At 39.3% G+C, this 13,626-nt stretch overlaps 2 protein-coding genes across 2 annotated transcripts; one reads left to right on the top strand and one right to left on the bottom strand.

The window, feature by feature from the left end:
- Positions 1–998: 998 nt before the first annotated feature.
- LOC111840952 (troponin T, fast skeletal muscle isoforms-like) lies at positions 999–7,687 on the top strand (the record flags this gene model as incomplete). Its single annotated transcript, XM_023806340.2, has 11 exons — positions 999–1,218; positions 2,378–2,395; positions 3,262–3,280; positions 3,435–3,480; positions 3,599–3,715; positions 3,807–3,884; positions 3,979–4,092; positions 4,288–4,400; positions 4,838–4,928; positions 6,315–6,355; positions 7,334–7,687. Coding segments are annotated over 11 exons (894 nt in total), but the record flags the coding sequence as incomplete, so codon positions are not given.
- Positions 7,688–8,898: 1,211 nt separating this feature from the next.
- LOC111840983 (myoblast determination protein 1 homolog) lies at positions 8,899–11,074 on the bottom strand. The gene is made up of 3 exons (XM_023806382.2): positions 10,365–11,074; positions 10,093–10,171; positions 8,899–9,806 (listed from the first exon to the last, which is right to left on the bottom strand). The coding sequence occupies exons 1-3, from the start codon at positions 10,872–10,874 to the stop codon at positions 9,583–9,585; spliced, it is 813 nt and encodes a 270-aa protein (XP_023662150.1). The 5' UTR covers positions 10,875–11,074; the 3' UTR covers positions 8,899–9,582.
- Positions 11,075–13,626: the final 2,552 nt, after the last annotated feature.

The following is a 13,626-nucleotide window of genomic DNA, read 5'->3' as shown; positions in this document are numbered from 1 at the left end:
AAATCTGAATTTGTTGCAATAAAGACATGCTGATACTGTCTTTAGAATATGTATTTTATAATGATCTTACTAAGTTCATTTTATGTGAGAAATTTTGAAGCTTTTTTATTGTCCCAGTCAAAGGACAAAGAAGCCAGATGGGCATGTCTTGCATGTCTGGGCTTGCGAACTCCACTCCATTCGATCTGCTACAGAAGACACAATATGTAACATTTTGCATGGATTGGGTTATATTTGCTGTATGATGGAAGACACACCAGCTGTGTAACTGTAATCACAGTTTTTTGGAAACTGAAAGGAAGTTAGGGAGGTGAAAATGGTAACTGTAACAATCCTCACCTTTACCCCTGGTCCTTTACCCCTGGTCCTTTACCCCTGGTCCTTTACCCCTGGTACTTTACCCCTGGTCCTTTACCCCTGGTCCTTTACCCCTAATCATCAAAAGAGTCAAAACCCCAACTGGAGTTTTCCTCAGCCTGAAACGTGTCAGACAAAATCTTAATTTTACCCTTCAGTGTTTAAAATGTTTTATTTGATTAATACATATTACCCAAAACATTGTAAGAAGTGGTCTTGCTGAAGACATCCCAGCACTCCATGCGTCTACATCGTCCTTAACTCTAGTATTCCTGACATTCGAGAACAACGTAGTTGCGTTCAGTTAACTGAACGTCCTGCCCGGTACTTCTGTCCTGAGCCCCTCTCTCACAGTCATCCAGAGGAAATTACAAGACCCTGACTGTAAACTAAGCAAAATGACCTCTAGAGTTTAGAACATGACTTTGTTTCTAGAATGTCAATGCATTCATTGTGTACCTGATCATATTAGATGCTAGACATTGATTTCCCTGAACTGTAGGCATCCTGCCTTAGATATGGCAGCAGACCTCTTTCCTCTGGGCCGTCCTCGCTGCTCGTGGCCATCCCCTGCCCTCCTCCTCCGTGACATACTGACCTTACTAACTGAAGAATGCTCTTTTATCTGATGACTCTTTCTCTCACCGCTTACCTACCTCTCTGACCCCCCCACTCTCCGTTCACTCGGTGCATGCCGCATAGCCGTAGCCGAAGAGGTTGTAGAAGTAGAAGTAGCGCCAGAGGTGGCTCCAGAGCCAGAACCAGAGCCAGAGGTAGCTCCAGAACCAGAACCAGAACCAGTGCAAGAGGTAGCCCCAGAACCAGAGCCAGAGCCTCAGCCAGTGGAAGAAGTGCAGGAAGGTATGTTGCATGTATATTCATTCATCCTTCCAAACATAGCAGTGCACTTACTGTTTCCATATTAGTTCTGTAGAGATAAGGTACCTCCTCTTCATATCTGGCTATAAAGTAGAGACAATCTCTATCTCTCTCGGAACATTTCACATATGTATATACATTGGATATGTGTATATATATGTGTGTGATATAAGCACTTACTTAACAAACTCATGCATTTAGATTGTAATGAACAAAAATAGGGGCTCAGTCTATGAGAATCTGGTCGACCGAAGAGCCCCAAAGCAGTAGCTTGGCCATTCTAACGGCACCTTACACGCCATACTGCTGCCATATTTGACATCTTCATGCTACTGCCCATTTAATAGGAAGACATCATTTCTACTGTATATACATGTATATCTACTGTATATACAGTGTGCATTTTTTAACTGCTCGTCACTAATTGCATATTTACTGAATTAGCACTGAGAGCTTCTGGAGCCACTTAATTTGAACTTTCCATCATTCATTTGTTTCAGCAGTAAATTAGCCACAGTACTCTCAGTACTCAATCTCCCACACTTAGCCTACTCCAGGCTCCAGGAACCTGATATTCTCTGCTGCTGCTACACTGAAAAATTATTAACCATATTGTTAACTTGGCAAATAGGATCTGGTTGTCATACTTATGGGAGATTTGATAAAATATCATGGTCTATTTAGACTTACTTGTCAATGTGCTTATGTATAATCGACTCGTTAATATTAAACTTGACTGCCTGTAATTCTCCAGAATAGAAATGTATTGAAAGTAGATGTATATTAAAAGAAAATGTATTATCTCTACCAGTAACTTTTGCCGGGTTTTCAAAAATTGCTTAGCCTTCATAAAATTTCTTTTCGCCATCTTGTCCTTCTCATCCCTCACTGGTCGATATTCAGCTGACTGTCCGCATCACATTGTGTATTTGCATGGTGCCGGAAGGTCAGCTGCCGTTATACATGGAAAGGCTGATCCTGTGCTAATGATGCTGCACATAAGCACCATCCAGGCCGACGCTGAGCCAAGCTAATGCTCATTTGTGTGCAGCAACATTCCAGGTTCGCAAACACAGAGGCATGAAATATTGACCCTAACTGTGTCCACTTTGCTTCTGCTTTCAACGCTTGCTGCTTGCAGAGACCTATGAAGAGGAAGGTATGTTGATGGGCTTCTTATATGTGTTGTTTCTTTAACACACCAGCATCCCCCCACCCCCAATAAAGCCTTTTTAGTCAGAAAACATAGACCTGGCCAACAACAAAAACTAGGGGGCTAAAAACCACAGCTCAAGTGCCCCAGAGTGAGATGTTGATGCAAAAAACTGAAAAAGGGTGAAAGAATATGAAATGCTGACCTAACTTTGTTGTATAATAACTCCTCATGTTAGCTTGACTTGTATCTCCTGCATGGGCATCCTTAAGCGAACAGGGAAAGTGATTAAGTCGGTAGCTATAACTTCCTATAAGGAAATTACTATCAGTCGGGGTGCTTTGTTTCTGAACGTGAAGGTCCAGTCGTAAGCTAACGCGCATAATATACTTTCATAATACTGATAAATTACAACACGTGTGTCTGTCATGCAGGATACTTTTGGAGATGTTTCCCCATTATATCTTGCCTTTTAAAAGACATTAACACGTCCTAGAAGACAATTAAGTTTTGAAATGAAAGTGAAGTTCTGTTTGGTTGAAGTGACTGTTTGATTATGATTCTGTTGATAAAAAAAAATGAATTAATGATGTGTAATAATGGGAATCCTTTTGTGATGTGAGGGGTTTTTGTCAGTAATATGCATAACAGAAATTACAGATTGACTGAATTTTCCTAGAGTACCACCAGCTAACACTTTCTAAAGAAGGAGTGCAATGCCGTGGTTAACCTTAGCAATTGCATTAATATTTAGGATTTTCGTGGTGAACTGATTGTATGAAAAATGAGCACCCTGTTTCTTTCTTAATATCTTAAGTTTGTCTAACTGTGAAACTCCTTGTTCCTTTTTATTTTGTATTATTACTTAATAGAGGAGAAGCCAAAATTCAAGTAAGTAACTTTCTAATTCTACTTTGGATATTTTCCACTCCGGATACATTTGGGAAATGCTTTAGTAAACTTTACTCTCAGCTTTAAACTATAATGAGGCAAAATAGAAATAAATAAGTTTGAAGTAAATCACATGTGATTTCAATCTTCACAGACCTTCAGCACCTAGAATTCCTGAAGGAGATAAAGTAGACTTTGATGTGAGTAAACATGTTTGGCCAGTCACATTGTGCTGTCTCCTCCTGACCAAAAAACAAACCATTTTCACAGGTCAAGGGAAACTGACTCCGTCTGTATGTCTGTGTTTAATACTCACAGGACATCCAAAAGAAGAGGCAGAACAAAGATCTTATTGAACTTCAGGCCCTGATCGATGCTCACTTTGAGCACAGAAAAAAGGAGGAGGAGGAGATCATTGCCCTCAAGGAAAGAATTGTAAGTGACAGGGTTTATCTGCAGCCCTCCCTGTCAGCCCAAGTGCTGCGGAAATGTAATGATACCAAGTCTACTGTATGTGTGCCTACAGGAGAAGCGTAGGGCGGAGAGGTCAGAGCAGCAGAGGATCCGGGCCGAGAAGGACAAGGAACGCCAGGCCAGACGTGAGGTACGCATCAGAAATACTCCACCCTTACTCCTCTGGTGGTATTCCCACAAGACCCCACCTGCGCCAACGCCCTGTGTCGCGATTGCCCTTGCAGGAGGAGAGGCTGAAGAGGGAGGAAGCAGACGCCAAGAAGAGAGCTGATGAGGACGCTAAGAAAAAATCTGCTCTGGCCAACATGGGCTCCCAGTACAGCAGCTACCTGCAGAAGGTGCTTTATCTACTCACAGCAATTAAAAATTGATTTTTTTTGCCTTAATGCGTGCTGCTCATGTCTCACACCTCCTCACAGCTCCACGGTGAGCTGTCGCTGTTAAGGGTGTAAACCTAGACGTGCATTAGATATGTAATACGATCAATCAGCGGGTTAATTGCTACTTGCTTATTCTTGGTGTGGAATTTACAGGCTGACTCGAAAAGGGGTGGGAAAAAGCAGACTGAGAGAGAGAAGAAGAAGAAAATCCTGGCTGATAGACGCAAGGCTCTCAACGTCGACCATCTGAATGAAGACAAGCTGAGGTGAACAGCTGGGTTTTCCAAATGTCCAAATGCCCTTGGTGGAGCATGTCGATAATCCCTGGGAAGCAACTTTAATATCTTAGCAGCCACACTGGCCCAAAATAACTTACCATTTTATCACTTTACACAACTGGATAAATTAGTGAAATATTTTTGCAATGTAACTTGCTTAAGGGTGCTGTGATAGGACCCTTTATGAACTAATGCCTTACACTCAGTGGTGCAGGGACCGGGGGGTTGCGGAAGACATGCCCCCCCCCCATTGTTTAATTTAGATTCATTCATCCCCCTCACTAAATAAATCTTTTTATTTGTATTATTGCGCTGTCATCCCCAATGTCAAACTTTCTGCTACACCATTGATTACATTACTCACTGCCCAATCTGAAGGGGATGTCTGCAATGGACAGTTGGTGACAGCAGTTGTTCTCCTACAGGGAGAAGGCGAAGGAGCTGTGGGACTGGATGCATTCCCTGGAGTCTGAGAAGTTCGATCATCTCGAGAAGCTGAAGAAGCAGAAGTATGAGGTGAGCATCCACTCTTCTGGGTGGCTGTGTCGGTCACCTCAGCCGTCTCCCTTTGTCATGTACTTTATCAGTAAAATCTCATCTAGTTCATTTCTGGCATAATCTGAATTTGAAGATAACAGGGAACAGTTCTTCTGTTCTGAAGAATGAAGAGATCGGAGGGAAGATGCAAGATGCTCATGACATGAAGCAACATTACCCATTTTCAGAGTTCTGATTTGTAAAGTGATGTCTTCAGCTATCAGTTGGTTTAATTGCTGACGTTTATGATTTTTAGTGGTCGGGTTTCACACAGGCTTCTTCTAGAACTGCGACAGTTATGAACTAAAAGCACTTGGGTGTTCTTCTGCCAAGAGGACATATAAATAGCCCTGTTCCGGTGTACAGTGATCCGGAATGAGCCTTCATTAAGTAAGCGGTGTCTTACATGGTGTTCATAAGGCTTTAAGCTGGGGTATAGTCCCATTCCACAGGAACCAATGCGTCCAGTTCCAAAATGAATGCAGCTCTGCTTTGATCTCATCCAGGTTACAACACTACGTAAGAGGGTGGAAGAGCTGAGTAAATAGTAAGTAATGCAGCGTACGGTGCAAAGCGGCAGGGCTCAGCTGGCAGGGCATGGTCTGCCTGCATGGGACGTTATGAGTGCGCCATGGAAACGGGGCACAAGGTCAGCATTGGAGCACAACTGAAACCGATACGCAATGAAAGATGCAAGGTTTACAGTCCTGTAAAGAGGAATGTTGACCTTGCAAAATTAAGCTGGTCTCTTCAACAAGTTAAGCATTTGTCCAATATAATTAGTCAAAAAATTGACCTGTCATCTGCTGTTATATAAAGCAGATTGAGGCATCTTAAAAATTAATAATTTTTTTTCTTTTTAATTGGACTACAGGTTAATGAAAATGTTTTTATATATTGCAGTCCATTTCTACTTATATCATTTTTGACGGGTGTTTCTGCACCCAAAGAAAAGATCTTTTGCCCCTGACACTATAGTGTCCTCACAGGTAAGTGACTGCACCCAGGCTTACAGGTCAAAACAACGGGTCTTTGCTCTTTCTGACAGTGCTCAAAGCTTTGGGATGATCAACACTTGTGAGTCTTAGGGTCCTGTTGACTGGTACCGATTTCTACCTTTGATGAGCTGGAAAACCATTGCAAACCCACAACCCACGCAATTTCCCACGGCGAAAATATATCTTTCGGCCTGAAAGAAAAAAAAAAACACTTTTTGTGGCGTGGTGTGTGTACCTTTGGTTTTCCTCAGTCTCAGACATCTTCAGGCAGTCTCCATGGCAACGAGGTCTTCTCAAAGGTGAGCATGGGGCTCCCACAAGGTAATGGCCCTGCCTGGCTTTAAACGCGCTCATGTGTCATTTTCAGGTCACCACTCTCAGAAACCGCATTGATGAGCTTCAGAAGCAGTAAGTGGCTTTGCAGCATTCTGCCCTGTCCCCACAGATAGCAGCATGGAAATCTGGTGCATTTCCTATTCCAGACGGCCAGAGGCCCGTTCCTGAGAAATGCATTTACCCACTCCCCCATTAAAGTGCTAACACATCATACACATACTAGCAATTGAGGTACGATGTGTCAACTCTCACTCATATCTACTAAATGTTCTAAAAAAAAGAATGCCTGCTCTTGTATGATTGTTCAGAATTATGAATTATGTGGGCATTGAATTGGTTTCACATAACACACATCACAAGCAAACAGTGCTGTATCCTTATATAGATATTTCTCTCTTAGTAAGATAATTTAGAAAATAGTAAATTAGATACTTCCAGAGAACCATTACTGACCGGGAGAGAATGAACTCCTGCTCTCCTGCAGCATTCAGCAACTAAGCTCGTAAGTTGTATGTTGTGGAGTCTCGTCCTTTGCTCATTGCTTTAGAGGTGAAGGGTATATGTGACTTCTATGATCCTTGGTGCGCATTTACCGCAGAAGTTCAGCAGGTTTCTACAATTTTTAAGTGGCTTGCTTGACACGCCAAACTTCTTCGGCCTAGGATCCAAAGAGTCATGGCTTGAGAATGCATGAGGATGATTTTTTGTGCAACAGTCTTAAAAAAGAATTTATGGAAATACATTATTCTATGATGAACCTTATCGGATGCTTGACGCAGGTTCGTATTTTCGAGATGACGGTAGGTAACGCATGGTGTGATGTGAGTGACCAGCATGCCATCTGACAATAATTAATCTGTAATTTAAAAACAAGTAATGAAACTAAGATTCCCCATATTTTAATAGTACAAGATAATTTTGCTCTGCGGGCAAATATTTTTTAGACTAACTGAACAAGGGGTTTTGTTATTTTTTTTTTTTTTACCGATTTCTTGTGTTTCTTAGCGAAAATTCTCACTTATTTGCGCTTGAACTCTTTCCGTATTACAGCAGCAAGAAGGGAGCCGCAGCTCGTCGCAGGAAGTAGAGCGTCTGACCGGCGCACAGGGGCTCCGGCATTTCCTCACACCAAGGCTTGAGCTCGGACTGCTGCCGTAGACGGAACTACCGCACCTTCGAACACCACAGCTAAAACGCTGACCGAGACCCGATTGACACTCCATGCTTCACAGCTACGCGTGGTGTGTGAAGTCCAGAAAACAGTTATTTTATGTAGCCTAGATAATATCACCATCCTGGGCTGCTTGCCTTTCAATAGTTTTGTAAATAAAGCGTGATTCTTCTGCCTTCAATTTTTGTAGATCTTGTTATTGTTGGCAGCTCAATAAAATAACTTTTCTCACATTCACTCTAAAGTTCATATGTTCTCTTGTCAAGGAAAATTCACGGTCACCAGAGCTTTTGAATTTCTATGTTTTTATCTGTCTGTATATACACGTAAAGCGCTAAACGACTATATAAGTTTGCACAGATCTTCTTTTATATCTATATTCAATAAACGGCAATCAAAGGTACTATACAAAGTATCACATAAATAATATGCTGCAGAGACCTAAACAGCTCCGCTAGTTTGGATAATTTCATGTAAGCGAATTTGTTTCCTTTGCTAATGGCACTTAATTAATTCGTATATTTTAAACAATACTACTATGTAAATGAAATTATTTAAAAGAGAAATGCAACTATTAAAATTAAAAACAACATTTTAGTATAAACAATGAGATTGGCTTTCTTGAAGGTATTTTATCTGAAAGCATTGCGAACTGCAGAGTATACATTATATAAAAAACAAATGCTCATGTTTTAACCTGTCAAATGACATAAGCCTGCTTTTAAATGTAAATATTCAATGATACTTTTCGCTACAGAATATGATGGAAATATGCAAAACCATACACCTGACAAACATTTGCAGAATAACAGATAGTTATTTATCGATAAATAATAATATTATTAGTGATATAATAAGTATGCTATAATAAAATTGGAACCAAAATTGAATTGCAGACAGAAAATAGAATATTGTTATCAATGTTCTGTGTTCGTATTAAGCATATTCTCTATAGACTAACACATCACTGCCCGCAATTATTTCACGGTATATTATTCATATATTAAAGCAATGTTTTTATATCGCTACTTTGTTAAAACTGCTGTTTGCCAATCAGTTATAAGGTTGATTTGTACCGTAGCAGCTGTATTACGTTTGTCATTGGTTAGAACATATATTAATTGTATATAATTATATAGAATATATTAACTTATCCTTAATACAGAGACTGCTTTGAAAAGTTTTATAATAATATTGTGATTATTGTTTACATACCTTATTTCCTTTATTATTACCAACGCGGAATATTCGTGTGGGAACTGTTTTTATTGAAGCTGAATAAAAGCGCGTTTAGCCGAAGACATGTCTCATTAAATTGATGCATCGCTCTTTAAATTAGTGTAATATTATGCTGAACTTCTCTGTTAATAGTTTTATGTGTAGTTATAATAACTAATAAATAATAATTGATTGTAAATTAAACAACGAAGCAGAGTTCTGTAAATAAATAGCCATCGGATTCTTTATTAACGCATTGACATTCACTCAGTTTTGATATATAAATATAATTTTGAATATCCGACACACCAAACCAAGCGTCGCCATCATCAAGCAACATTAAATAGTAAAACGTTTTAACAAACCAGCTCTTATATACAAGTATACAAAATGGTCCTCGTTTTTAAGATTATGAATGACAAAAATCAAAATATAATTAACACTCCTGGTGGCACAGAAAATGAGTGTTCATCAAAATTACCTTAAAAAAAATATCCATAAATGTAAGTCATAAATATATTTGGATATACTTAACGATAACACTCACTCAAGCAGAATCGAATAGGATCGCCCCAAACAGCATTAGAATTGTGACCCACTGCTGCAGGTACGTCAGAGATAATCACATGATTGTATTGGCCTATATTACATATTGAGCTGGATATTAGCGTTAGTATGTGCATGTGTGTGAGATTTTATTTTATAATATGAACAAGGCTGGTGATGGTTTAATGATTGTACTTCTCGCTTTAAGAAACAGCACACCAGTCCTTAATCAGCCGTTCCAGTTATTCCCAAGAAACGTGGCCAGCAAGGCCATATGTTCGTCTTCTTCGTTTGAAGAAATTGGTTTATAATCAAGAATGTTAAGTTTTCTTCGACGGTCCGTCTACTTTGCTGTTGGGATCCTTCATAACACCTGGTAGACGGGGTCATGTGCCGGCTGGGGACAGTTGGTCGGAGACAGGATGGGCGTTCCCGTTTCGTGTATCGATCCTGCTTGAGGGGAGCAGGGACTCCCTTCGGAACCCTCCTGGATTGTGGGACATGGGGGTGCCTCTGTTGAAATCCGCTGAACGATACTCGACAGACAATCCAAGCTGGAAATGATTGACCTCGTGTTATGCCTGGAATCTGCAGGAATATTACAGGAAAAAAAATATTTTTCGGCCGATCTGTACTTTTCAGTTAATTAAAGGACGCAGGCAAATTTTACACTACGTCTAATTAAATCGTAGCAAATTTATTTGTTGTTTTGTTGAACTTAATTGACTACAACTGAATAGACATTCCATGTTAGGTTTGTTATTTTGTTAGTTCCTCTGAAAAAAAAAACTAGGCCTATTTTTGCTGGGGTGATACGCACTTAAAATCTAGGCTATACGACACAGCATTCCTTTATATATAAATGCAAACATACCATGTGGATTTTCATTGAAGTATACACTATCGCAGCTGCTATTTCTTCTTGAGGAGCAAGTTGGGCCGTTAACGTCGATCTGTAGAGAATAAAATGGCCTGGTTACATTTATGAGGGCACCTTGTTCAATACATAGGCCTATTATGTTTACAGTGCCAGTTAAAAATGACAAGCTGCGTCCAGTAATTCGCAGGCTTGTACATAAATAACAATTTAAGCAAGAATTTAAAATGTGCATGTAAAATAATACGGTTTATGCTGCCATTTCTCACCATTCCATCTGAACAGTTTGATCGAGGACTGGATGCATCAGAGTCGCCACTGTAGTTTTCAAGGACAGGATAATAGTTCTCTTCCTGTCCCCTGAGTAGGGCCTGCAGGGACTCGATGTAGCTGATGGCGTTTCTGAGAATCTCCACCTTTGGTAGCCTCTGGTTGGGGTTCGTGGACGTGCACCTTTTCAGGGTCTCGAAGGCGTCGTTTACTTTGCTGAGCCGCCTTCTCTCCCGCATGGTGGCAGCTTTCCTGCGGTCGGCGTTGGTGGTCTTCCTTTTGCAAGCCTTACACGCCCAGAGGAGACACCTGCCCGCCTGATGGTGTCCGCTCGGCGCTCGAATGTGCTCGTCTTCGTTGTGACTGTGATCATCCGGTTTCAGCAGCCCCACGTGTACCAGCCTGGGATCCAGGTCCTCGAAGAAGTGCATGTCTGATGTGTTGAAGCAGGGATCATCATAAAAGTCATCTGCGGATGGAATTGGAAAAGGAATATCCGACAACTCCATCCTGTTGCTCTCAAACTCCAGATTCTCTTTAAGTTCGTTGCACTGTTTATTTTATTTATTTGCTAATCGAAATACCGGATGCACGTTCACCGTATCAACATAAAAATAGCAAAGAGAAATCGATGCCGATCGCGTGCCTCTGTTTCAGATACTACAGACCTCTTTGGGCACAGTACTTGTTGCTGATGTAGGGGTCCAGGCTACATATATTTGAGTTTAAGACTCCGGGGCGTGTCTTATCTTTGGGACAGCTCCCCAACTAGACCAATGAGCGCACTCCGTGGGGAGGGTCCTCCTTTTTACTGGAGATTTTGAAGCTTTTTTGCTTAAATGATGCATTAATTATTAGTTATGGGTATCTAAAACGCCTAATTGCACATTTACATACACTGAAAGAATAATGATATCTTAAATGTAGGCCTAATGAAAATTAAATATCACGTTTGGTGAATATTTTAACGAGATTACAAATCATTATTACTATAATTATTTTTAAAATATAATTGCTATTTTGAACGTATTTTATTTTTTGATGGGAAGATTTGCCATGCATGGATTACAACTACGATTTCCAATTAATTGACACGTACATTGGTTTCATATTAATTATTGTCTTACAAATAAAATGTAAGGCAATTCTTACTCAATAGAATGGAGTACAAACACGTATTACTTTTGTGTAATTACTTACTTTAATTATTTAGATCGTTTGTGTTTCCTCAAATTAAAACAACTAAATACATTTAACAGCGGATGACAGTGTTTTATTATTGTCTCTGACATATATATATATATATATATATATATATATCCCGCCAATTATCTCCTTAATTGATCGGGTTAATTTATGTTATTTATTTAATTTGAATGAATAGCTTTTAGCTTTTTACATATTATTACTTTCTGTTTAATCGTGTATTTTAAAAGGATAGTATCACATTTCCAAACAAAAATGAAAACTCTAGCCATTTCCCAAACACGATATGTATGTCACAAAAAGTCCAAAATATCTTCCCAGATACTATAATGTTATATCTTTTGCTGTCGGTATTCTTTTTTCAGTTTGGATAATTAATTATATTCGATTAGTCGTGTTTATCCGCGGACCTTTGACTAATGAGGAATAACTAAGAAAATGGGTCAATTTCTGAAATTAGAAAACAATAGATGGCGGTATAGAGTTGATGTAACTTTTGAAACTTAAGCAAGATCAGAGAACGTGTGGGTTACACACAAGGTAAAAACCTAAACCAAATACGATAATAACCTTTTTTTTATCATAAAATTCCAATTCATTTTTACTGGCGATCAAAATGTTACAAACAAAGAAACAGTAAGAATATATGTGAAACGCATTACAAATATCGATCCTGATAATAATTAATATTCAAATTAATTTGCACATTTTACCACAATGTCGAGCCTGAAAAAAAAATGCAATTTTTCTCATTTAAAATGATCTAAATCACGTAAGACATTTACTGTATTTGATGTTATAGGGGTGACTAAAATATTATGGAACTGGAATACGAGTTTATAGTAAGTTTGAAATATAGCGAAACTTTCAATACGTCATGTTTCAATGGCAATGCTTTGGACACAATGTAACCTATTTATGAACTTATTTTTTGTGCATGATTGCATTGTGTCATTAATTATCAGCGGCCAATTAGGGTTAAAAAAGATGTTATTTTTTAAATTATTAAAATTCACAGGAGTGATGGGCGGTATTGTAATATATTATAACTAAAGCTAAATAATACTTTGCTGTTGATGAATTAGCTTTCTCTAAAGGAACACCGGTGCTTTGTTACATTTTTAAATTAATTACTTTAATAATTGCAATTATTTAAAATAATGTAGAGCAACAAGTGTACATTAAGTAGTTGAAACTTTATTGATTCCGCTTGTTTACACAGAATCATAATACAAGGCCTACAATTTTGTGAATAGTAATGAGTAAACAAAGCAAAGTAAAGCTTGTATTTCGTACATAATTGAGTATATTTCACTTAATCTTGTGAAAAATATATAATTCTTTATAATTGTATTTACTTATATATTACAACGATTATGCTATAATTAAGTTAGGGTAATACTAAACAAATACAGGTGATGGCTGGGGTGCTTATGATGTCAGTAACTTTTCAGAGAACAGAAGAAATTCCTGTCACCATTTATTATATTACTGTCCATTTTCATATGTTCCAATGTTAAACTGTTTTTGGTTCTTTTTCAGCAAATATATGTCCTACCCAGATAAATAGCTTTTTTGACAGCTTTTGCACAGTACTGTATATATGTGTGTCTGTGTTTGTGGGGGGTGTGTGTGTGTGTGGGGGGGGGGGTGTCACCCTCCACACTGACACTTGGCAGGAATGAAGCGAGTGTGTGTGGTGGTCTCTGACCCTGCTGCCCTCTGTGGAGGCCAGCACCTCCCTCTGTGGAGGCCAGCACCTCCCTCTGTGGAGGCCAGCACCTCCCTGGGTGGAGGAGCTCGGCGCCTCCCTGGGTGGAGGAGAGCATCACGCACAGGACCTGCAGCATAGGTGACACAGGCTGCTACTAGCCCCCCCACCACGCTCCCGCACACAAGGTCTCCTCACATCAAATACACAGTAAGTTATGCTTCTTAATTAAAAATTAAATATTTAAAAATATTATTTCCCTGTTACAGTGACCCTGCACTGGATAATCAGTTGTGAGACAAATTGGTAGATGGAATTTCATGTGTTTTACATTCTCATGGGGA

This window comes from Paramormyrops kingsleyae, chromosome 11 (assembly GCF_048594095.1).
Source record: "Paramormyrops kingsleyae isolate MSU_618 chromosome 11, PKINGS_0.4, whole genome shotgun sequence".
In the NCBI taxonomy this organism is placed as follows: domain Eukaryota; kingdom Metazoa; phylum Chordata; class Actinopteri; order Osteoglossiformes; family Mormyridae; genus Paramormyrops; species Paramormyrops kingsleyae.
The sequence above is the reverse complement of the archived record's forward strand: the minus strand, read 5'-3'. Positions and strand labels throughout refer to the sequence as shown.

Excerpts from the sequence above, each read along its gene's own strand:
- LOC111840983 (XM_023806382.2), bottom strand. The coding sequence starts at position 10,874 with ATGGAGTTGTCGGATATTCCTTTTCCAATTCCATCCGCAGATGACTTT. Across the intron at positions 10,172-10,364 it reads CAAACTGTTCAGATGGAATG|ATCGACGTTAACGGCCCAAC; the intron begins GTGAGAAATGGC and ends TATTCTCTACAG. Across the intron at positions 9,807-10,092 it reads CTTCAATGAAAATCCACATG|ATTCCAGGCATAACACGAGG; the intron begins GTATGTTTGCAT and ends ATATTCCTGCAG.